At 45.1% G+C, this 25883-nt stretch overlaps 1 protein-coding gene and 3 non-coding genes across 8 annotated transcripts in view; all 4 read right to left on the bottom strand.

The window, feature by feature from the left end:
• Positions 1-23626, bottom strand: part of atg16l1 (ATG16 autophagy related 16-like 1 (S. cerevisiae)) — a 38569-nt gene extending 14943 nt beyond the window's left edge. For 2 of the 5 annotated variants that reach the window (XR_009782508.1, XM_061719965.1), the window contains exons 1-13: positions 23420-23626; positions 17390-17492; positions 17185-17275; positions 16986-17085; positions 15448-15521; positions 14358-14427; positions 11663-11844; positions 11514-11579; positions 8873-8959; positions 7657-7716; positions 5172-5274; positions 1653-1758; positions 913-983 (exon numbers count right to left, since the gene is read on the bottom strand). Coding sequence is in view for 4 of the 5 variants with exons in the window: in XM_061719965.1 (XP_061575949.1) it covers positions 913-983; positions 1653-1758; positions 5172-5274; positions 7657-7716; positions 8873-8959; positions 11514-11579; positions 11663-11844; positions 14358-14427; positions 15448-15521; positions 16986-17085; positions 17185-17275; positions 17390-17486 (1107 nt within the window). In the remaining variant the exon portion in view is untranslated. The remainder of the gene's footprint in view (positions 1-912; positions 984-1652; positions 1759-5171; positions 5275-7656; positions 7717-8872; positions 8960-11513; positions 11580-11662; positions 11845-14357; positions 14428-15447; positions 15522-16985; positions 17086-17184; positions 17276-17389; positions 17493-23419) is intronic. The other 3 variants (XM_061719966.1, XM_061719967.1, XM_061719968.1) reach the window with 3 other exon arrangements.
• LOC133442731 (small Cajal body-specific RNA 6) lies at positions 1282-1552 on the bottom strand. The gene has a single exon (XR_009782652.1). It is a non-coding gene; the product is annotated as a small Cajal body-specific RNA 6 (non-coding RNA).
• On the bottom strand, positions 6331-6601 carry LOC133442730 (small Cajal body-specific RNA 6). Its single transcript, XR_009782651.1, has one exon. It is a non-coding gene; the product is annotated as a small Cajal body-specific RNA 6 (non-coding RNA).
• Positions 13949-14215, bottom strand: LOC133442732 (small Cajal body-specific RNA 6). The gene has a single exon (XR_009782653.1). It is a non-coding gene; the product is annotated as a small Cajal body-specific RNA 6 (non-coding RNA).
• Positions 23627-25883: the final 2257 nt, after the last annotated feature.

The raw sequence follows: 25883 nt of genomic DNA, 5'->3' as shown, positions 1-25883 counted from the left end.
TAAGATTCAGAATCGATTCTCAAGATTTGATTCGATTCCGATATTGATTTGGGTTAGTGTTATTAAAACTGTTTTTTCAGCTGTTGCATGAATGATATGACTGTAGTTCTGCAACATATTAATACTAGTATTATATTGAGATTCAACAGCAAGTATTGCAGCTAATGATGCTGTAAGGACCAATCAGCTCCCAGAATGCTGATAGAACTGAAACAGAAACATCGTGGGTCAGAATTACCAAACAGATCCAGGGAGGAAACAGAGACGATGAAATCGCTTTTGTTTTTTCCCACATTCCATTTTTATTTGTTCCATTTTCGGTCTATTTTGGTTTTTAATTTTTGAGCATTTGGTTTTTAGCATTTTTTGCAAATGTAACCCCAAGACAGTATATAAAGTAATGAAATATAGACAATTTATGCAATTATAACCTAACACTTTAATGTTTTCATACCTTTAAACATATTTAAAGGCAAAAACATGGCACCAGTTATTCTCGTGTCCAACAAAACATTCCTTTTTTGGGGATAAACAAAAAAATAACCAAAAGTTGTAATTTAATGATGAAAAAAAAATACATAAATAAATAAAAGAAAATAAAAAAAATAAAAAACTCCCCCTAAAAATCGATCTTTAGACATATGAATCGATTTTTAGGAATTAATATGAGAATCGATTTAGAATTGGGAAATCGATTTTTTCAACACAGGCCTAGTTGTAAATGTAAACTCTGTTGGACACATTAAAGTGAACAATAGTGCGGCGACAACCGCCTAAATCCATTATGTGTTGTAATAAAATATCCATATTTGCCGTCAGTTTATCGATTATTTATTGCGACAGAGAGCGCAACAATATATTGGAATATCTATTTTTCCCCACCACTACTGTCAACAACAACATGTAACTCACCGCGCTGTCGAACTCGATGCTGGTGATTCCAGCGTTGCTGCCAGTTAGAGCTCCTTTAGGCTCACACCGCCCTGAATACACACATTAACACACACACACACACACACACACACACACACACACACACACACACACACACACACACGCACACACACACACACACACACACGCACACACGCACGCACACACGCACACACACACACACACACACTTTATTCGTCTTATAAATGTAACAACTCTTCTGCGTTTGACATCATTAAAGTTTTCCCTCAAAGCTTTTTGCTTCTGTAATCAGATTACCACCCTTCAGTCCCTAGCAGTAATCAGATTACTGCTGGACCCGTACTGTGATTACTAGGCTGTGATGAAGGTCTCAGCTTGAAAACTTGAGATCATCCCTCCTCCTCCTCCTCCTGGGCCTGAGCTCCGTGCTGATTGGTTCTGTGGGATGTCAATCACAGGGAGGCTGCAGGTTCTCAGTGCAGACTCCACTACGTGATGTCACTTCCTGTGTGTCAGCAGCCGCCGGGACCATCGCTGCAGCACTGGAGCATGATGGGAAAGAGAGGCGGCTGCTGGGAGCTGGAGGCAGCCGGAGGGGATTGTGGGTAATCAGACCTTTTACTGTTCATCATTGACCTCCATCACAGCTCTAAAGGGGGGGGTTAGAAACCTACTTCCTGTTGACCTCTGACCTCACCGTGACCTCACTCTGACCTCCCCATGACCTTTGACCTCACCTGCCACCACCTCCCACAGCTTGACCCGGCGGTCCATCCCTCCGGTTGCTAGGAGACGGGATCCGGGGCTGAACCTGACGGCGTTCACCTCGCCGTCGTGGGCTTCCTGGAAACAGACACGGAGCTCTGTGATTGGCTGCTGCTAGAGTTACGATACTTACGCTAACTTACGATAACCGGGGTACGTACGATAACCGAGCTGCTACTTACGATAACCGGGCTGCTACTTACGATAACCGGGGGCACTCACAATAACCGGGGGCACTCACGATAACCGGGGGCACTCACGATAACCGGGGGCACTCACGATAACCGGGGCACTCACGATAACCGAGCTACTTACGATAACCCGGGCACTTACGATAACCGGGGGCACTTACGATAACCGGGGGCACTTACGATAACCGGGGGCACTTACGATAACCGGGGGCACTTACGATACCCGGGGGCACTTACGATACCCGGGGCACTCACGATAACCGAGCTACTTACGATAACCCGGGCACTTACGATAACCCGGGCACTTACGATAACCGAGGTATGGATGTACTTACGATAACCCGGGCACTTACGATAACCGGGGGCACTTACGATAACCGAGCTACTTGCGATAACCGAGCTACTTGCGATAACCGAGCTACTTGCGATAACGGGGGCACTCACGATAACCGGGGGCACTCACGATAACCGGGGGCACTCACGATAACCGGGGGCACTCACGATAACCGGGGGCACTCACGATAACCGGGGGCACTCACGATAACCGGGGGCACTCACGATAACCGGGGGCACTCACGATAACCGGGGGCACTCACGATAACCGGGGGCACTCACGATAACCGGGGGCACTCACGATAACCGGGGCACTCACGATAACCGAGCTACTTACGATAACCCGGGCACTTACGATAACCCGGGCACTTACGATAACCGAGGTATGGATGTACTTACGATAACCCGGGCACTTACGATAACCGGGGGCACTTACGATAACCGGGGGCACTTACGATAACCGGGGCACTCACGATAACCGAGCTACTTACGATAACCCGGGCACTTACGATAACCCGGGCACTTACGGTAACCGAGGTATGGATGTACTTACGATAACCCGGGCACTTACGATAACCGGGGGCACTCACGATAACCGGGGGGCACTCACGATAACCGGGGGGCACTCACGATAACCGGGGGGCACTCACGATAACCGGGGGGCACTCACGATAACCGGGGGGCACTCACGATAACCGGGGGCACTCACGATAACCGGGGGCACTCACGATAACCGGGGGCACTCACGATAACCGGGGGCACTCACGATAACCGGGGGCACTTACGATAACCGGGGGCACTTACGATAACCGGGGGCACTTACGATAACGGGGGCACTTACGATAACCGGGGGGCACTTACGATAACCGGGGGGCACTTACGATAACCGGGGGGCACTTACGATAACGGGGGGCACTTACGATAACGGGGCTACTTACGATAACCGGGGCTACTTACGATAACCGGGGGCACTTACGATAACGGGGGCACTTACGATAACCGGGGGGCACTTACGATAACCGGGGGGCACTTACGATAACCGGGGGGCACTTACGATAACCGGGGGGCACTTACGATAACCGGGGGGCACTTACGATAACGGAGGCACTTACGATAACGGAGGCACTTACGATAACGGAGGTACTTACGATAACCCGGGCACTTACGATAACCGGGGGCACTTACGATAACCGGGGGCACTTACGATAACCGGGGGCACTTACGATAACCGGGGGCACTTACGATAACCGGGGGCACTTACGATAACCGGGGCACTCACGATAACCGAGCTACTTACGATAACCCGGGCACTTACGATAACCCGGGCACTTACGATAACCGAGGTATGGATGTACTTACGATAACCCGGGCACTTACGATAACCGGGGGCACTCACGATAACCGGGGGGCACTCACGATAACCGGGGGGCACTCACGATAACCGGGGGGCACTCACGATAACCGGGGGGCACTCACGATAACCGGGGGGCACTCACGATAACCGGGGGGCACTCACGATAACCGGGGGGCACTCACGATAACCGGGGGGCACTCACGATAACCGGGGGGCACTCACGATAACCGGGGGGCACTCACGATAACCGGGGGCACTCACGATAACCGGGGGCACTCACGATAACCGGGGGCACTCACGATAACCGGGGGCACTCACGATAACCGGGGGCACTCACGATAACCGGGGGCACTCACGATAACCGGGGGCACTCACGATAACCGGGGGCACTCACGATAACCGGGGGCACTTACGATAACCGGGGGCACTTACGATAACGGGGGCACTTACGATAACGGGGGCACTTACGATAACGGGGGCACTTACGATAACCGGGGGGCACTTACGATAACCGGGGGGCACTTACGATAACGGGGGGCACTTACGATAACGGAGGCACTTACGATAACGGAGGCACTTACGATAACGGAGGTACTTACGATAACCGGGGGGCACTTACGATAACCGGGGGGCACTTACGATAACCGGGGGGCACTTACGATAACCGGGGGCACTTACGATAACCGGGGGCACTTACGATAACCGGGGGCACTTACGATAACCGGGGCACTCACGATAACCGAGCTACTTACGATAACCCGGGCACTTACGATAACCCGGGCACTTACGATAACCGAGGTATGGATGTACTTACGATAACCCGGGCACTTACGATAACCGGGGGCACTCACGATAACCGGGGGGCACTCACGATAACCGGGGGGCACTCACGATAACCGGGGGGCACTCACGATAACCGGGGGGCACTCACGATAACCGGGGGGCACTCACGATAACCGGGGGGCACTCACGATAACCGGGGGGCACTCACGATAACCGGGGGGCACTCACGATAACCGGGGGGCACTCACGATAACCGGGGGCACTCACGATAACCGGGGGCACTCACGATAACCGGGGGCACTCACGATAACCGGGGGCACTCACGATAACCGGGGGCACTCACGATAACCGGGGGCACTCACGATAACCGGGGGCACTCACGATAACCGGGGGCACTCACGATAACCGGGGGCACTTACGATAACCGGGGGCACTTACGATAACGGGGGCACTTACGATAACGGGGGCACTTACGATAACGGGGGCACTTACGATAACCGGGGGGCACTTACGATAACCGGGGGGCACTTACGATAACGGGGGGCACTTACGATAACGGGGGGCACTTACGATAACGGAGGCACTTACGATAACGGAGGCACTTACGATAACGGAGGTACTTACGATAACCGGGGGGCACTTACGATAACCGGGGGGCACTTACGATAACCGGGGGGCACTTACGATAACGGGGGGCACTTACGATAACGGGGGGCACTTACGATAACGGAGGCACTTACGATAACGGGGGTACTTACGATAACGGGGGTACTTACGATAACGGGGGTACTTACGATAACGGGGGTACTTACGATAACGTTGGTACTTACGAAGGTGTGCAGGGCGGTGGACGGGACCCGGACCTCGGTGCAGGATCCTGGGGGGGCGTCGGTGGTTTCTGGAGAACCGAAGGAGTTGGCACTTCGTCTCCTGCTGGAGGAGAGAATCGGTTCAGAGAGAATCGGTTCAGAGAGAATCGGTTCAGGGAGAATCGGTTCAGAGAGAATCGGTTCAGGGAGAATCGGTTCAGAGAGAATCGGCTCAGAGAGAATCGGCTCAGAGAGAATCGGTTCAGAGAGAATCGGTTCAGGGAGAATCGGTTCAGAGAGAATCGGCTCAGAGAGAATCGGCTCAGAGAGAATCGGTTCAAACCCTTCAGGACCCCAAAAAACCCCGGTAGCTGGTCCAGGTCCGGCCCCCAGACCAGGACCAGGGGTCCTGGACCTGATCCACCTCAGTCTGGTCCAGGTGCAGGGATGGAGGTCTGACCCCCAGGAGGTTTCGACCCAGGTCTAGTTCAGTCTCATGTTTTCACCTAAAGGCCCTAACACACAAAGCCGAAAATCGGCCGTCGGGCCGTCGGTGAGCGTCGGTGCTCGTCTGTCGGGCTAGTTTCCCCGGTGTGTCCCGCAAGTCGCAACAGGTCGGCCTCCCGTCGGGAGCTTTTCAGCCGATTCGAGATGTCGAATTGGCGTTGGGACGTCGGTCACCAGCTCACTCTGTGATTGGCTGTTCCCAGAATTTCCCAGAATGCTTTTCGTCGTCATTTGCGGACTGAATAAAAAAAAAACATGGCGGACATTTCTTATGAATAAAATCAATATTTTGAGTTAATTTCTGCATAAAAATGCGTTTTGATTACATTTCTAGCGAGAAATATATATTTTACTTTCATAATATTCACTCAGTGAATGTACATAATCACTCGCTTGTCTTTTTCAAACTTCGCCAGAATAAAGGCTGGTTTATGGTTCTGAGTTACACCAACGCAGAGCTACGCCGTAGGCTCTGCGTCGATTTAACGCGGAACCATAAACCAGCTCCCGAGCCGACAGGCAGAAATCCCGAAATCTTCGGAGCAGTAATCAGATTACTGACCCATAATCAGACCATTGCACTTCTGTAATCAGACTACTGCTCTTCGGTACTCAGCAGGTCTCGGATTACTTCCAGAATGGTAATCTGATTACTAAACTGCTGTGTGATGAAGGTCTCAGCTTGAAAACTTGAGATCATCCCTCCTCCTCCTCCTCCTGGGCCTGAGCTCCGTGCTGATTGGTTCTGTGGGATGTCAATCACAGGGAGGCTGCAGGTTCTCAGTGCAGACTCCACTACGTGATGTCACTTCCTGTGTGTCAGCAGCCGCCGGGACCATCGCTGCAGCACTGGAGCATGATGGGAAAGAGAGGCGGCTGCTGGGAGCTGGAGGCAGCCGGAGGGGATTGTGGGTAATCAGACCTTTTACTGTTCATCATTGACCTCCATCACAGCTCTAAGGGGGGGGGGGGGGGTTAGCAGCAAATTTATTAATTTTTATTTAACTGTTAGATTTCATCTATTAAACCAACATTTATCTTCCTAAATGATTTATTTCAGCCAGCCATTTATTTTAGTTCTCCACAGAGCTGCAGGTGGTTGTGCCGTCTGTTTTGTATTGCACTTGTGTCTTCTCAATAAAGCTTTGAAATAAAAAGCGCTGTCCTCCTCCTTGAGCCCCTGAATACAGACTACCGCTGCCTGCTGGTATGGAGGGGAATTACCTCTCACGCATGCGCAGAACGTACGTGCTAGTTCGCCGTCGGGTGTCGTATTTGCGGTGTGTCTAGTGCAGGGGTCGGCAACCCGCGGCTCTTTAGCGCTGCCCTAGTGGCTCCTGGAGCTTTTTCAAAAATGTTTGACCTTTTTTTTCCTTTTTTTCTTCTTTTTTTTCCTCTTTATTTTCTTTTTTTCTTCCTTTTTCCTTTCTTTTTTAATCTCAACATTTCGACTTTTTTTTCGACATTTCGACTTTTTTCTCGACATTTCGACTTTTCTATTGACATTTCGACTTTTTTCTCGACATTTTGACTTTTTTCTCAACATTTCCACTTTTTTCTCGACATTTCCACTTTTTTCTCAACATTTCCACTTTTTTCTCGACATTTCCACTTTTTTCTCGACATTTCCACTTTTTTCTCAACATTTCGCCTTTCGCCATTAGCCTTCATTCTAAGACTTTTCATTTTTTGCGGCTCCAGACATATTTGTATTTTGTGTTTTTGGTCCAATATGGCTCTTTCAACATTTAGGGTTGCCGACCCCTGATCTAGTGAGCCCGACCCAGGCGACGCTAGCCGACACAGCAGTCGGCCGAGTGGGGGAAGTCGCGTTGATGTGTCAGGGCCTTAACGGTGAAAGAAGTGAGTCGTCAGCGTACGAGGGTTGGAAAGGGTTGAAATAGAAAGATCTGGTCCTGAACCAGATGGAAAAGGCCCAAGGACCTGCCGGTCCCCCCACAGACCCCCAGACCGCCCCCCCCCCCCTCCAGCTACGTACCCGAAGATGTTGGAGATGGAGTCCAGCAGACCTCCAGGGGGGGGCTGGGACGTCTTCTTGCTGGATACACAGAACAAAACAGAACTGCTCAGATCCGGTTCTCTGGTCTGGACCTCGACCCTGGACCCAGACCCTGGTTCAGGACCGTCACCCCGGCTCTTTAGGACCCCGGGGGGGCAGGGCCAGGGCTACTTCCATATTTACAACCCCCAAAAAACCCAACATATCCTCTTGATCTCGATCTTAGGCCCCGTTTCCACATAGCCGGGTATTTACAAAAACTGATATTCCCCCCTCTAGGTTTTGAAAAATTCCATCGTTTACACGAGATCCTTTTCAAAATCTCTTCGTTTACACGAATCCGCATAAATACACTTTTAACGCCATGCCAGCCAATCAGAATCCTGGAAAAAACATCAACAAATGACACGTGTAACTTCCAGTAAAGCCTGAATTATGGTCCCGCGTTAAATCGACGCAGAGCCTACGGCGTAGGGTACGCGGCGACGCACACCGTACGGCGCGCATCGCCGCGTACCCTACGCCGTAGGCTCTGCGTTGGTGTAACGCAGGACCATAATTCAGGCTTTACTTCCAAGACGGAACGAGAGTCTTTTGTTTGGAGTGACAGAGAAGTGGAGTTACTTTTAAGTGTGACTTTAGAATATAAAACAGGTAAAATACAAGAAAATATTGACGGTGGCCAAACTAATTGTAAACACAGGTGTCACTCATGACGCTGGTGACGTTTCTGTCTCATAATGTGCGTTCTGAAGCCTAAATGTCCGTTTCTCTCCGTTTACAAGCAAACGTGAAAACTGAGTTTTTGAAAATCTCCACTTTGGCCGGAGTTTTCAGAAATGATGGTTTTTGGAGACTTTGAGCTTCGTTTTCGTGTAAACGAACGGCCAAAACGCATGAAAACGCCTCCGTTTTTGCTCCGTGTAAACGGGGCCTTAGGGCTCCTTCCTGTCGCCTCCTGTACAGATTTGTATGGGTCATGTGACCGTGACGTGGCTACCAGGTGAAGGGCACGGCGTCTCTGATTGGGCGGTTTTTAACCTGAGCCCCGGAAACCGCGGAGGAGGTGGAGAACCGAGCTGGAGGTTCTGCCTAACGCTGGACCAGACGGAGTCTGGTGGTCCGGTTACCAAGGAGACCGGGGTTCCTGTCTCACCTGAGGTTCCTGTCTCATCTGTCCCCCCTCATGTCTCACCTGAGCGTCCTGCCATGCAGGCGGCTGGGAGACGTCTCTCCTCCTCCCTTCCCTCCGTCCTCAGCCAGGACCTCGATGTCGTCCTCCCTGGAGAGGAAACACAGGTGAGGAAACACGGGTGGGGACCAGGTCCAGGTCCAGGACTACGGGTGGGGTCAGGGGTCAGGGGGTCACTAGAGATGCACCGATCAGGATTTTGAGGACCGATCTCCAAAATCAATATCTGCTGATCACCGATCAGAGTGAAATCCATAAATTCGTCAATATTGTTGTCTCATGTACAACACTGACATTGTATTATTAGATATAAAAATTACGAGAGGAGAAAGTATCATGAAAAGGGCTGAACGATTGCATTTGTGATAATACCGCGATGTGATGAAAGGATATTTTCAAACCACAAAGGCTGCGATTTGACCAGTCACGTGATCTGGTTACGTAATGTGCGAGTGAGCAGAGCGGTGCAGCGTAACCTAAATCTACCATGGCCTCAGTGTTAGGGCTGGGCCAGGCGAGGCTTTATAAATATATGGGCTTCATAAATGTATTAAATATATGAGCGTGGAGTCGGCGTGGCGAGGAGCTGCGTGAGCACCTTCTCTCCTATTGGACACCGCCGAGATGCCGTCACAGGGCGCACGGTGAAATTAAAACATTTTCAATTCGCAGTGGCAGCTTGCGCCGTTTTGCGCCGTGTTGCGCCATCTTGAGCCGTCTTGAGCCCTTGCTGCTGCGGCAACCCGGCGGCGTGCGCCCTGTTGCACGCCGCCGACATCGGCGCAAAGCCCTGCGCCCTTGCGCAGCAGCAGCACATACACAATGAATGGGAAAACGGCGCCAGACCGGAAAAACAAGTCTGCGCCCACTCTGCTCCCACCTGCGCCACCCCGGCGGTGTTGCCGTGTTCTATGTGAAAGTAGCTTTACACCAATGCAGGGAATCTCTTGCGAGGGGAATCTCTTGCGAGGGGAATCTCTTGCGAGGGGAATCTCTTGCGAGGGGAATCTCTTGCGAGGGGAATCTCTTGCGAGGGGAATCTCTTGCGAGGGGAATCTCTTGCGAGGGGAATCTCTTGCGAGGGGAATCTCTTGCGAGGGGAATCTCTTGCGAGGGGAATCTCTTGCGAGGGGAATCTCTTGCGAGGGGAATCTCTTGCGAGGGGAATCTCTTGCGAGTCTGCGCCCACTCTGCTCCCACCTGCGCCACCCCGGCGGTGTTGCCGTGTTCTATGTGAAAGTAGCTTTACACCAATGCAGGGAATCGCTTGCGAGGGGAAACTCTTGCGAGGGGAAACTCTTGCGAGGGGAAACTCTTGCGAGGGGAAACTCTTGCGAGGGGAAACTCTTGCGAGGGGAAACTCTTGCGAGGGGAAACTCTTGCGAGGGGAAACTCTTGCGAGGGGAAACTCTTGCGAGGGGAAACTCTTGCGAGGGGAAACTCTTGCGAGGGGAAACTCTTGCGAGGGGAAACTCTTGCGAGGGGAAACTCTTGCGAGGGGAAACTCTTGCGAGGGGAATCTCTTGCGAGGGGAATCTCTTGCGAGGGGAATCTCTTGCGAGGGGAATCTCTTGCGAGGGGAATCTCTTGCGAGGGGAATCTCTTGCGAGGGGAATCTCTTGCGAGGGGAATCTCTTCACACTAGAATCCAGATGTCACTCATGAAGCGACTGACACGACTGTCGTCCTGCGCGAGGCTTTGGACTGTGTATAATCTGGTAAAACTCCGGCGGACATTCATCAGTGAAATATTTACGACTCTGCAGCGCGTACCGTGATCCAAGCAGCTAACGACGTGTTTAAACCCGATGTCTGCTACAATTGAAATGATGATCAAGGCTTATGAATCCATTACTTTATGATGTAGTTCTTTATGTTTCTTGTTAGGTTAGCTTTTCTGTCTCTGCCTTAGCTGCAGCCAACTTTGGAAACTCAATATTCTCCTTCTTGTGAGAAACTTTCAAATGTCTGATCAGCTTCGTTGTTGAAAACATTCCTCCTCGGGGGACTTTGCAAACTGCGAACTATTTGAACATTGTAAAACTGCCATACCGGCGAGGCCAACGCCCCCTTCTAGAGGCGGCGGAAGTTGTTATAAACTTCATCAGATCGGTTGCTTTGAACTATTATTTTTTTCCGATCTCCAATCAAAACCGATAGGGCCATTATCGGACCAATACCGATCGGTTGCAGATCGATCGGTGCATCTCTAGGGATCACAGGGGGGTAAAGGTGCAGGTAAGGGGGTAAAGGTGCAGGTAAGGGGGTAACGGTGCAGGTAAGGGGGTAACGGTGCGGGTAAGGGGGCAACGGTGCGGGTAAGGGGGTAACGGTGCAGGTAAGGGGGTAACGGTGCAGGTAAGGGGGTAAAGGTGCAGGTAAGGGGGTAAAGGTGCAGGTAAGGGGGTAACGGTGCAGGTAAGGGGGTAACGATGCAGGTAAGGGGGTAACGGTGCAGGTAAGGGGGTAACGGTGCGGGTAAGGGGGTAACGGTGCAGGTAAGGGGGTAAAGGTGCAGGTAAGGGGGTAACGGTGCAGGTAAGGGGGTAACGGTGCAGGTAAGGGGGTAACGGTGCAGGTAAGGGGGTAACGGTGCAGGTAAGGGGGTAACGGTGCGGGTACAGATAAGGTTAACGGTACTGACCCCTCCAGGGGCAGCGGCTCCTTGGCGGCGTCTGCTAGCTCCTTCTGCAGTTTGGCCTGCCGGCGCCTGGAAGAGAAACGATTTGTCAGAGAGCTGCGGAGGCCCCGCCCCTTCTGAGGCCCCGCCCCCTCAGCGGAGGCCCCTCCCACCTGGTGTCCTTCTCGTTCTCTGCGTTCAGCTTGTTGGCCTCCTGAGCCTTCTCAGCCATCCAGCGAGACACCAGCTCCTGGTTGTCCTCGCAGGTTTTCCTCAGCTTCTCCTCCAGGGCAGAGAACGTGATCTGCAGGGCGTCGTACTCGTCCTTCAGCGTCTGGTTGGCCCGTTCCAGGTCCTGGAGGGTCACATGACCCCGTTACCGTCAACACAGGTCACATGGTCACAACACGGGTCACGTGGTCACAACACGGGTCACGTGATCCCCCATAAACAGATTACTGCCCCCTAGGGCTGTTCGATTTTGCCCAAAAATAAAATCTTGATTTTTTTGTCTCAAAATCCGATTTTCGATTAAGATTATTTTGTGAATTGACAAAAGGCAAAGAAATTATTTCAAATATGCTGTTTTTTTATTGAACATTTGCCCCATTGGGCTTTAAGTGCAAACTTTGCTCTTATTAAACCAAAAATGAATGAATAAAGTGCAAAACTCTGTAAAATAAGTTGAAAAAAAGTTTTAAAAAATATAATATAAAGTTTTATCTCTGAAAAAAAAAAATCAGCAAATCAGCACTTGCAAACATACAGTAAGTTATATTTCCAATTAAATAAAACAAGACATTTCCTAAATAAACTAAACTGGGTCTTTGCATGCTAAATAATAATCAACCCATGAAGGAGGTAGAGGTGTGTAATGTCACTCATTACATTTGATATTCACATTTGCAAGTTTTTTGCAAGGAACACGAGCCGGTCTAGCCGGTGGCATGTTAGTATATCACCATGGTTCCAACGCCCCCTCCTACACTAAAGAGCCTCTCCCATGGGGCACTTGTCGCAGGTATTGAGAGGTATTTCCATCAATCATTAATATGGTATCAATCATTAATATCTGTGCAGACAAGGTAAAAAAAAAATAAAAAATAAAAAAATAAAAAAAAGTGAAAAATCAATTTTACGATTTACACGTTTTAACATCGTTCTAATTACATAATCGCGATTACGATTTAAAATCGATTAATCGAACAGCCCTACTGCCCCCATAATCAGATTACTGTCCTTCGGTAATCAGATTACTGCCCCCATAATCAGATTACTGCCCCCACAATCAGATTACTGTCCTTCAGTAATCAGATTACTGCCCCCATAATCAGATTACTGCCCCCATAATCAGATTACTGCCCCACAATCAGATTACTGCCCCACAATCAGATTACTGAGCCACAATCAGATTACTGCCCCATAATCAGATTACTGCCCCATAATCAGATTACTGCCCCACAATCAGATTACTGCCCCACAATCAGATTACTGCCCCATAATCAGATTACTGCCCCACAATCAGATTACTGCCCCCATAATCAGATTACTGCCCCCATAATCAGATTACTGCCCCACAATCAGATTACTGCCCCCCCATAATCAGATTACTGCCCCCCCATAATCAGATTACTGCCCCCACAATCAGATTACTGCCCTTCTTTAATCAGATTACTGCCCTTCTTTAATCAGATTACTGCCCCCATAATCAGATTACTGCCCCATAATCAGATTACTGACCTTCTTTAATCAGATTACTGACCTTCTTTAATCAAATTACTGCCCCACAATCAGATTACTGCCCCCACAATCAGATTACTGCCCTTTTTTAATCAGATTACTGCCCCACAATCAGATTACTGCCCTTCTGTAATCAGATTACTGCCCCATAATCAGATTACTGCCCCACAATCAGATTACTGCCCCCACAATCAGATTACTGCCCCCCCATAATCAGATTATTGCCCCATAATCAGATTACTGCCCTTCTTTAATCAGATTACTGCCCCATAATCAGATTACTGCCCCCACAATCAGATTACTGACCTCCTTTAATCAGATTACTGACCTCCTTTAATCAGATTACTGACCTCCTTTAATCAGATTACTGCCCCCGCAATCAGATTACTGCCCCCGCAATCAGATTACTGCCCTTCTGTAATCAGATTACTGCCCTTCTGTAATCAGATTACTGCCCTTCTGTAATCAGATTACTGCCCTTCTGTAATCAGATTACTGCCCTTCTGTAATCAGATTACTGCCCTTCTGTAATCAGATTACTGCCCTTCTGTAATCAGATTACTGTCCTTCTGTAATCAGATTACTGTCCTTCTGTAATCAGATTACTGTCCTTCTTTAATCAGATTACTGTCCTTCTTTAATCAGATTACTGCTTTTCGTTACTTAGCAGGTCTCAGATTACTGCTGGACCCGTACTGTGATTACTGGACTGTGATGAAGGTCTCAGCTTGAAAACTTGAGATCATCCTCCTCCTCCTCCTGGGCCTGAGCTCCGTGCTGATTGGTTCTGTGGGATGTCAATCACAGGGAGGCTGCAGGTTCTCAGTGCAGACTCCACTACGTGATGTCACTTCCTGTGTGTCAGCAGCCGCCGGGACCATCGCTGCAGCACTGGAGCATGATGGGAAAGAGAGGCGGCTGCTGGGAGCTGGAGGCAGCCGGAGGGGATTGTGGGTAATCAGACCTTTTACTGTTCATCATTGACCTCCATCACAGCTCTAAGGTTTAAATTATACGTTTTTGTGGTTAAAAACCGGCCACTTCCTGTCTGGCTGAGGTCAGACTGAAGCTGCAGCCTGATTGGCTGAACCCTGAGTGATCAGGTGACCTGGAACAGGTGAGTCTCACCTGCAGGCTGGTCCGCAGGTCCCGGCAGTCGCCCTCCAGACTGAGGATCTGCTGCTGGAACTCCTGCATCCTGGGGGGGGGGGGCAGAGAAACCACATCAAACCAGGACCAGGACACAGCATTAATGCTAGTTAATAACTACGTAAATAAATAAATAAACAGTATTTACGGGGGGGAAGATGGGAGAAATGTCTGGCAGATTACACACTGCAAAAACTCAAAATCTTAACAAGAATATTTGTCTTATTTTTACTAGTGATGCACCGATTGTTCGGTAGCCGAAATTGTTCGGCCAAAAATGGCAAAAAAACACTTTCGGTGTTCGGTGGAAGAAGTGGGAAAAAAACCGAACAATTAATAACGGCGTTGTAAAATAAGGAAATAGACTGGCCGCTCCGTCCCCTAGCGTTGCGCACCACAAACATAAATCGTTGGCCAACCAAACACTAACCCCATAAGAATTTTACCAACATTCACCAGGAGGTGGAACCAAAACAACATAATGCTGGGAAATTTATACATTTTCATTTTTTTATGTTCAATAAATATTTCCTACCATGTAATTTTGTAAAATATTTTTTTCTTTTAAAAGCATGCCTAAATCAAATTTATTTGATTTATGCAATGGTGAAAAAATTGGCAAAATAAATGAAAAACTGCTGAAGAACCATGTTCGGTATTGTTCGGCCAAGTGTTTATTATTATTTTCGGTTTCGGTCACAAATTTTCATTTCGGTGCATCACTAATTTTTAGTTAAAATGTCTCATTTTTAGTCAAAAAAAAAAATCTCATTACACTTAAAACAAGACTCGTCACCAGAAAAAACAACAATTTTCACCTGTTTCAAGTAGATTTCACTTGAAATAAGTAGAAAAATCTGCCAGTAGAACAAGATTTTTTTGCTTGTAATGAGACTTATTTCAAGTGAAAATTTACTTGAAACAGGTGAAAATTGTCAAATCACCGAGGCCCTGAGTGAGTGAGTGAGTGAGTGAGTGAGTGAGTGAGTGAGTGAGTGAGTGAGTGAGTGAGTGAGTGAGTGAGTGAGTGAGTGAGTGAGTGAGTGAGTGAGTGAGTGAGTGAGTGTACCTGGCCTCGTTGGTCTGGATCTCCTTGTCCTTCTGCTGGATCTGGTTGTTCAGCTCAATCACGCTCTGAGCCAACTGGAGAGAGAGAGGAGAGTTACTGGACCAGGACCTGCAGGACTAGGACCCCTCCCTGACCCGCCTACAATTATTTTTTTGTGCGTATTTAATACATTGGTGACACAAAATGAAGGTGAGAAAAACAAAGTCATCTGTATACAGGGTAAACCAAAGAGAAATGTATAAAAAAAAAACATAATTAATGTTCATTTTTTCCAATTAAAGGTTTGTATGGAATCCCTTGACTGTTTTGGTGCTGGTACGTACGGGTCGGGGCCCGGCTGGTCTTAGTCGGGGGAACAAGGAAACAAGGTTGGGAACTGCTGGTCTAGACTACAAATTAAATGAAATTGTTGACGGCTTCTCAGATTTTCTGACGACCTCAGATGAATCTTAACTGGGCAGTGTTTTTGTTTTGAGTATTTTTAACTTCATATTTTCTTTATCTAGTGGAAATGTATTTGTTTTGCTTTTACTGTGTTATGTTTAGTACTGTATTATTTTAAAATGTGGGCGGAGCCAAGGAAGAAAAGCTGCAGTCGTGCTGTAGCTGACGGGATCTTAATTAACCTATTAAACCCCCAGACCCCTGGTCTCCCGCCCCCAGGTCTAACTCACCCCCCCAGACCCCTGGTACCCTGGCGTGCGTTTTGCGTGCGAGCGTGCGTGCTTTTTTCCGTGCGTTTTTCGTGCGAGCGTGGTTTTTTTCGTGCCTGCTTTTTTTCGTGCGGGCGTGCGTGCCTACGGGTGTGCGTTTTGCATGCGAGCGTGCGTTTTTTTGTGTGTTCGTTCTTTCGTGCGTTTGACGTTTCGACTTTTTTCTCAAAATTTCAACTTTTTATCAAAATTTCACTTTTCTCAAAATTTCAACTTTTTTATCAAAATTTCAACTTTTTTCTCCACTTTTTTCTCAAAATTTCTACTTTTTCCTCAAAATTTCTACTTTTTTCTCCACTTTCTTCTCAAAATTTGTACTATTTCATCCAAATTTCAACTTTTTCATCAAAATTTCAACTTTCAACTTTTTGAACTTTTTTTCTCGAAATTTCCACTTTTTTCATCCAAATTTCAACTTTTTCATCAAAATGTCAACCTTTTTCTCAAAATTTCAACTTTTTTCTCCACTTTTTTCTCGACATTTCCACTTTTTTCTCAACATTTTGACTTTTTTCAAGTAAATTTTCACTAGAAATAAGTAGAAAATCTGCCAGTGGGACAAGATTTTTCTTTCTTTCTTTCTTTCTTTCTTTCTTTCTTTCTTTCTTTCTTTCTTTCTTTCTTTCTTTCTTTCTTTCTTTCTTTCTTTCTTTCTTTCTTTCTTTCTTTCTTTCTTTCTTTCTTTCTTTCTTTCTTTCTTTCTTTCTTTCTTTCTTTCTTTCTTTCTTTCTTCCTTCCTTCCCAGACCCCTGGTCCCCCCCAGGTCTGTCTGGTCCCCCCCAGACCCCTGGTACCAGGTCCTGGTCCCCCCCAGGTCTAACCCACCTCTCCTCTCTTCTTGTGCAGCTCCGTCAGCTCCTCCTGGTGCCGGATCCTCATCTGGGCCACTTCCTGCTGCAGGGCCTCCCCACGCCCCGGGTCCTGGCTGGAACCAGAACCAGAAACCAGAACCAGACAGGGGGTCAGAGCCAGAACCAGAAACCAGCCTTAACCCAGACCTGGACAGGTGTGCTGAGCTTCTCACCTGGCCTCGTGTCTCTGGACCTCATACTTGTCAGTCTGGTACCGCTCTGACAGAACCGTCTGCAGGTCCGACTTCTCCAGCAGACGGTGATCTGAAACACAGACACCCGGATCAGGACCTGGAGAACCCCGGGTGAACACCTGGAAACCTCTGGGGAACACCTGGAAACATCTAGAGAACCTCTAGAGAACACCAGGGTCCTCACATTGGTGGATGATTTCCTCAAACGTGTGTCTCTGGACTCGGTCCCGGAGCTTCAGCTGCTCTGAGATGTGTCTCTTCCACTCCATCCGCCGCTCCATCCCCTCCTGGAGGAATAAAGGACAGATCAGACCTTCAACTAACCGTAACTAACCATAACTAACCCATAACTAACCCTTAACTAACCCCCAACCCACTCCATCCGCCGCTCCATCCCCTCCTGGAGGAATAAAGGAGAGATCAGACCTTTAACTAACCCTAACTAACCCTTAACTAACCTTAACTAACCCATAACTAACCCATAACTAACCCCCAACCCACTCCATCCGCCGCTCCATCCCCTCCTAGAGGAAAAACCAGAAATATTACTAACCCTTAACCCCATAACTAACCCATACCTAACCATAACTAACCCATAACTAACCCCCAACCCACTCCATCCGCCGCTCCATCCCCTCCTGGAGGAATAAACGAAAGATTAGACCTTCAACTAACCCTAACTAACCCCTAACTAACCCATACCTAACCCTTAACTATCCCATAACTAACCTATAACTAACCCCCAACCCACTCCATCCGCCGCTCCATCCCCTCCTGGAGGAATAAACGAAAGATCAGACCTTCAACTAACCCTAACTAACCCACAACTAACCCTTAACTAACCCTAATTAACCCTTAACTAACCCTTAATTAACCCATAACTAACCCTAATTAACCCTTAACTAACCCTTAACTAACCCTTAATTAACCCATAACTAACCCTAATTAACCCCTAACTAACCCTAATTAACCCATAACTAACCCTTATTAACCCTTAACTAACCCTTAACTAACCCTAATTAATCCTTAACTAACCTTTAACTAACCCATAACTAACCCTAATTAACCCATAACTAACCCTTAACTAACCCTAATTAACCCTTAACTAACCCATAACTAACCCTTAACTAACCCTTAACTAACCCCAATTAACACTTAACTAACCCATAACTAACCCTTAACTAACCCTAATTAACCCTTAACTAACCCTTAACTAACCCATAACAAACCCATAACTAACCCTTAACTAACCCATAACAAACCCATAACTAACCCTTAACTAACCCATAACAAACCCATAACTAACCCTTAACTAACCCATAACTAACCCTTAACTAACCAATAACTAACCCTAATTAACCCTTAACTAACCCATAACAAACCCATAACTAACCCTTAACTAACCCATAACTAACCCTTAACTAACCCATAACTAACCCTTAACTAACCCATAACTAACCCTAATTAACCCTTAATTAACCCTTAACTAACCCATAACTAACCCTAATTAACCCTTAACTAACCCATAACTAACCCTAATTAACCCATAACTAACCCATAACTAACCCTTAATTAACCCTTAACTAACCCTTAACTAACCCTAATTAACACTTAACTAACCCATAACTAACCCTAATTAACCCTTAACTAACCTATAACTAACCCATAACTAACCCTTAACTATCCCATAACTAACCCATAACAAACCCATAACTAACCCATAACTAACCCTTAACTAACCCATAACAAACCCATAACTAACCCTTAACTAACCCATAACTAACCCTTAACTAACCAATAACTAACCCTAATTAACCCTTAACTAACCCATAACAAACCCATAACTAACCCTTAACTAACCCATAACAAACCCATAACTAACCCATAACTAACCCATAACTAACCCTAATTAACCCTTAATTAACCCTTAACTAACCCATAACTAACCTTTAACTAACCAATAACTAACCCTAATTAACCCATAACTAACCCTTAACTAACCCTAATTAACCCTTAACTAACCCTTAACTAACCCTTAACTAACCCTTAACTAACCCTAATTAACCCTTAACTAACCTATAACTAACCCATAACTAACCCTTAACTATCCCATAACTAACCCATAACAAACCCATAACTAACCCATAACTAACCCATAACTAACCCTAATTAACCCATAACTAACCCTAATTAACCCTTACCTAACCCATAACTATCCCATAACTAACCCTAATTAACCCATAACTAACCCTAATTAACCCTTACCTAACCCATAACTATCCCATAACTAACCCTTAACTATCCCATAACTAACCCATAACTAACCCATAACTAACCCATAACTATCCCATAACTATCCCATAACTATCCCATAACTATCCCATAACTAACCCATAACTATCCCATAACTATCCCATAACTATCCCATAACTAACCCATAACTAACCCATAACTATCCCATAACTAACCCATAACTATCCCATAACTATCCCATAACTATCCCATAACTAACCCTTAACTAACCCATAACTAACCCATAACTAACCCATAACTAACCCATAACTAACCCATAACTAACCCTTAATTAAATTAATTGAGTTTATATATATATATATATATATATATATATATATATATATATATTAGGGGTGGGCGATATGATCTAAAATTAATATCACGGTATTTTTTGGTACGTTTTGGGAGGAGTAGCCTGTCCTGTCCCTTTATGTGAATAAGGTTAATATTTTTATAATATAATAAGTAAATGGTAGTATCCTTATCAAAAAGAGACATGGGAGAGTATTATGCATTCTCAACATATTTATTTGTCAAAAAACCTAAAGATCTTACATATATATATATTATATTTATTTTTTATCATATTATATTTTAAATATTTTGTAAACCTGTCTTAAAATCTAATACAGGACCTCGGTTGGGCTGGTTGGACAGGGGGTGGTGGAAAATTTCCCTTAATTTTAAATCCAAAACAGGTTTATGCCATGAGTATTCATATACAGTAATCCCTTGTTTTTCGAGAGGGTTACGTTTCAAAAAGAACCCGTGATAAGTCATATCCGCATAGCAGCAACCCTTTATTTTTACAATTATTATACAAAGCTTCAAATTGCGGAGTTCAACACCGCCTCGCACGTATTTCACTGCTGTTCTGAGACGCTGCAGCCCGACTCGCGCTGCAGCGTCTTTTTCTTCTAAAGCCCGCGGTACAGGTGTGTTTTTTCGAGAGAAGAACATGGTTATGGGTATTTTTTTGTCACTCTTTTTTTCTTCTGGGCAAAAAGACTCTTTTAAACCGACATTCATTAATTTTTTCTCCATCTATAAGTCGGTGATTGGTATTCCAGCAGGTTGAAACAGCGCTCTGCGCTCCGCTGCCGTCAAAGACCCGCCCAGCTCTACTTCTGATTGGCTAGTGTTAGTTTGGTTGAGCCAGAGCTGCTTTCCTCTCATTCCATTGGTAGACGAACTCGGTTGATTCAAACTTTTTTTTTCTCTCAAACCTTTTTTTTTTTTTTTTTTTTTAAAGCAGTCGAACTCGCACGCCGAGAAAAAAAACTCCGTACGCCGGAGATCCGGCACGGTGCCGGAATACTTTAAGCCCTGTCATTTCTTACTACTCTTGTCGTAAGGTGTAGCAGCATAAACGATGCCTGCAGTGAAAGCTGTAGTCTTGGGACGTGCTCCGCTGGTGCTGCTCAGCAGCACCAGCGGAGCAGCGGTCCCGCTTGCGCTCGTTTTGGCCCGGGTTGCCTCTTCATATTCACGGGCGTGCGTGTTTTTTAAGTGATGAAACAGGTTGCTTGTGTTTCCACCTCTTGCTGTCACAACACGGCAGCAAACCTTGCATATCACCGACGTTTTTAATTCCTTATTTAGGCTTATTATTTTATAATTGATTTATTACGGTATTGACGGTATTGCAAAATCCATGTCGTGGCGCAGTTTCACACCGGTGATGACTATGACACCGGTGTACCGCCCACCCCTAATATATATATATATATATATATATATATATATATATATATATAAGGGATAATGCCCGATGAGGTGAACAGTGAACGACCCCCCCAGCATGGAGGCTCCATGAGGAAACACTGGAGATAACAACTACAGGAAAGCAGGATAAGATGAAGGCTAGGAGGTTAAATACACACTAAAAGAGTTTAAAAGTTAGTTAGTTAGTTAATATTTATTTTGGTCAATCACAAACAAAAATCAACAAACAAGATAACACAGGTTTTTCTCTGGTCAACATTGTGATTATTTGACCGAAAAGGTCTGGGCTTGAAGCATAAAGCTTATCTCGCCCACCTTTTAACAGAATAGAATATACAAAAATTAACAAATGAAGTATCATGAGGCTACACAAAATAATAATAATAGTAATAGTAATAATAATAATAATAATAATAATAATAATAATAATAATAATGATGATAATAATAATAGTAATAATAATAATAATAACAATGATGATAATAATAATAATAATAATAGTAATAATAATGATAATAATAACAATGATGATGATAATAATAATAATAATAATAATAATAATGATAGCTCTGGAAACAGAAAGTGAAAAGATGCTAAAGAAACCGACAAAACCAATTTAAGTTGTCATTTTATCTCATGCATGTGTGAATTCTTCTTTGTTTGCTTATTGTGTTTCAATATATGTATCCATTACCTTTGCTCTGAATAATATCTTGTAGGCTTTTATTGAGTTTGCTAGTTTACGGTCGTTATCTAATCAATTAAGACTTGTGCTTAATTCTGACAAAACTAAATTGATGTGCTTTAAAAAATCCGGGAAGACAAATGATGACTGTCAGATTGTTACACAAAATGAAAAGGTGATTGAACGAGTTTCAGTCTACAAATACCTGGGATTTTATTTGGATGAAAATCTGTATTTTAAACACCATATTGAGTGACTTACAACGAAACTCAGGGTTAAACTTGGTTTTTATTATAGAAACAAAAGTTGTTTTTCCTTTATTGTTAGAAAAAGACTGATTCAGGCAACTTTTGTATCAATACTTGACTACGGTGACATCTTATACATGCATGCAAATCTCTCCTCCCTGAAAATGCTGGATTCAGTGTATCATACAGCATTAAGATTTGTAACAGATTTAGGTTTTCGTACTCATCACTGTAGTCTTTACGAGAATGTTGGCTGGTCTTCTTTGCACAATCGTAGACGGGAACACTGGTGTTGTTTTCTTTATAAAGCCATCTTGTGTGACTTGCCCCCTTATTTGTGTTCTCTCTTGGTTCCTAAAGCTGTAGTCTCAGGCACGATGGATTGATAATGTATACTATTCCTCGTACGTGGACTGTCTTTGGGGAAAGGGCCTTCAAAGCATTTGCACCCTCGTCCTGGTATAAATTACAGTCATCTTAAATTGGATCATCTCCCAAGTTTGCTAGATTTTAAAGCTAGGATGAAGGTCTATCTGACTACTGAATGCACATGTTCTTTTATCAAACATTGAGTGATTATACTGTAGTGATGTGATTGACAAACTGTTTTTATGTCTGTTTTGTTGATGTTGTTCAATGTTGTTCAATGTGTAACTGATGTGGACCTATTGTGCTGCCTTCTTGGCCAGGACCCCCATGCAAAAGAGATTTTAATCTCAATGGGATTATTCCTGAATAAATAAAGGTTAAATAATAAAAAAAAAAAAATTAAATCTAATGAGTTCCACAGTTTTACTCCTAAAACAGATAAACATCTGCCTAAAGTACAACATTAAATCCCAAAAGTAGGTCTAAAGAGCAATTAGATAATAGAAACTGAGAGAATAAAACAATAGAATGTATAAAATAGACCATAAATAAAGCCTCCACTTTTATTCCTTGGCTTTCAACCCTGCGTGAAACTCTGTTCCTGTTTTACTGTTTGCTCTTAGTTACTGTTTTAAATTAGAAACAATAAACAGTTATTTCAGTATGTATTTATTGCTAATTGTCTAATGTTCCTGTGTTTTATGTATTTGCAGCACCTTTAGTTTCAGATGGGCTTGTTTTAAAGAGCTTTGTTAATAAAGTTGAGACTAAAACGTTTAAATGTAACATTGAGATGAAACAATGAGACAATAAAACAGGATAAACTAAAGATCCAGTAAAAATACCAGTCCTAACGGTACCAGTCCTACCGGCGGTACCAGGAGATTCTCACCTCCCGCTGGTTCCGGCCGGCTCGGTTCTCCGGGTCCCCGGTCCCCGGTCCCGGTACCGGTACCGGCTCTCTGGTCCTCAGTCCCGGGTCTCGGCTCGGCTGGTTCCACCCCCGGTTCTGGTCTCAGGGCTCCGGGTCCGGCTCGGTTCCGTCGGTCAGCAGAAACCCGCCCGTCTGCGCCATTTCTGTTCTGGAGCTTCCTGAGAGTCGCGGGGAGATGACGTCACGGCCCCTTCTTCTTCTTCTTTTAGTTTAATGGCGGCACCAACTTAAAGGTGCATTTACCGCTTTACCGCCACCTACCCAGCCGCCCGGATCTCGCACTCAGAAGGCACGCCGGTTTCTCCCAGTGTCCAGCCGCGGTACTGCAACAGAAAATCACATGGGGCCCAGAAATCTTTTTTCCCATAGACCGCAATAGTAAAAGAGAAGCCTCTAAAACTGTTCACAGGAACCTCCAGCTGTAATCACCGGCAATTACTAATCTTTGTATTCTATATTTTTAAGTCATGGACTTTATATCCGTCAAAAATGTTTTATAACGGCCAGAAAAGTCAAAGAAAAGTCTCTTTCTGGGCGTAATGTCACGGCTGTGTCCGTGCCATTGATGTTTTCCCGGGGCATGATGGGAGTAGGGTTGCCACCCGTCCCGTAAAATACGGAATTGTCCTTTATTTGAGAAAAAAATGTTGCGTCCCGTATTGAACTAATACGGGACGCGATTTGTCCCGTATTTTCATTAACGCCCCATACACACGTCTGTCACACACACACATCAACACTACATTTAACAATAATAACAAAATAAAACACAGGAAACATTAAGGCCAGCAAAATCTTAGTGGCGGGACAACAGGACCTGCTGCGTCTGTGCCCAGATCTTTCTATGTGCCAGACAGAGGGGAGGACTCGGGCTTCAGCTCCAGGTAGGAGTTGGGAATTGGGAATTAAAAGTTCCGTATTGAACCAATACGGACATATATTATGCCAGGCCCGGTTCTACGAGGGTGCATAAGCAAGCATTACAATACACCCTCAGTTTGTGTTTGCGTGCTCAGTTGAAAAGACGAAAAGAAAACTGACAATGCGCCCGCGTTAAGCCTGATTAATGGTTCCGCGTTAAATCGACGGCATGGCTACGGCGATCGGTACGCGGCGACGCGCACCGTACGTTCGCGTCCCCGTTTATCCTACCCCGTAAGCTCTGCGTTGGTGCAACGCGGAACCATAAATCAGCCAGTGTCCGTCACTACGTGCAGCAGTTTACTGCACCAGCAAGACACTGCTCTCTGATTATGGCTCACAGTTTATGAAAACCCCAAATAAAAAATAAATTAGAGAATATTTTATGAAATCAATAAACAATCCATCATCAAAATTATAACAAATAAAGGTTTAACATATCTTGCTTTGCATGTAATAAGACTAGGTAATATATTAGTTTCACCTTTTAAGTTGAATTATTGAAATAGATTAACTTTTACACCATATTCTAGTTGAATTATTGAAATAGATTAACTTTTACACCAAATTCTAGTTGAATTATTGAAATAGATTAACTTTTACACCATATTCTAGTTGAATTATTGAAATAAATTAACTTTTACACCATATTCTAGTTGAATTATTGAAATAGATTAACTTTTACACCAAATTCTAGTTGAATTATTGAAATAGATTAACTTTTACACCATATTCTAGTTGAATTATTGAAATAGATTAACTTTTACACCATATTCTAGTTGAAGTTGAGTTGGCACGCGGAAGGCTGTCCCATTTGGAAGGGTCCTTCAAATGCAGCCTTCTTTTCCCGCTGTTTGAAGGATCCATCGGTTGTATCCTCTGCGGCCCACCATATCCATGCATACCATGTATTTCTGTAAGTTTGTGTCTCTTTTTCACGTATTTCTGTAAGTTTGTGTCTCTTTTTCACGTATTTCTGTAAGTTTGTGTCTCTTTTTCACGTATTTCTGTAAGTTTGTGTCTCTTTTTCACGTATTTCTGTAAGTTTGTGTCTCTTTTTCATGTATTTCTGTAAGTTTGTGTCTCTTTTTCACGTATTTCTGTAAGTTTGTGTCTCTTTTTCATGTATTTCTGTAAGTTTGTGTTTCTTTTTCATGTATTTCTGTAAGTTTGTGTCTCTTTTTCACGTATTTCTGTAAGTTTGTGTCTCTTTTTCATGTATTTCTGTAGGTTTGTGTCTCTTTTTCATGTATTTCTGTAAGTTTGTGTCTCTTTTTCATGTATTTCTATAAGTTTGTGTCTCTTTTTCACGTATTTCTGTAAGTTTGTGTCTCTTTTTCACGTATTTCTGTAAGTTTGTGTCTCTTTTTCACGTATTTCTGTAAGTTTGTGTCTCTTTTTCATGTATTTCTGTAAGTTTGTGTCTCTTTTTCATGTATTTCTGTAAGTTTGTGTCTCTTTTTCATGTATTCCTGTAAGTTTGTGTCTCTTTTTCATGTAT

The sequence above is a fragment of the Cololabis saira genome, chromosome 4 (assembly GCF_033807715.1).
Source record: "Cololabis saira isolate AMF1-May2022 chromosome 4, fColSai1.1, whole genome shotgun sequence".
Classification (NCBI taxonomy): domain Eukaryota; kingdom Metazoa; phylum Chordata; class Actinopteri; order Beloniformes; family Belonidae; genus Cololabis; species Cololabis saira.
This window is presented reverse-complemented; position numbering and strand designations above follow the sequence as displayed.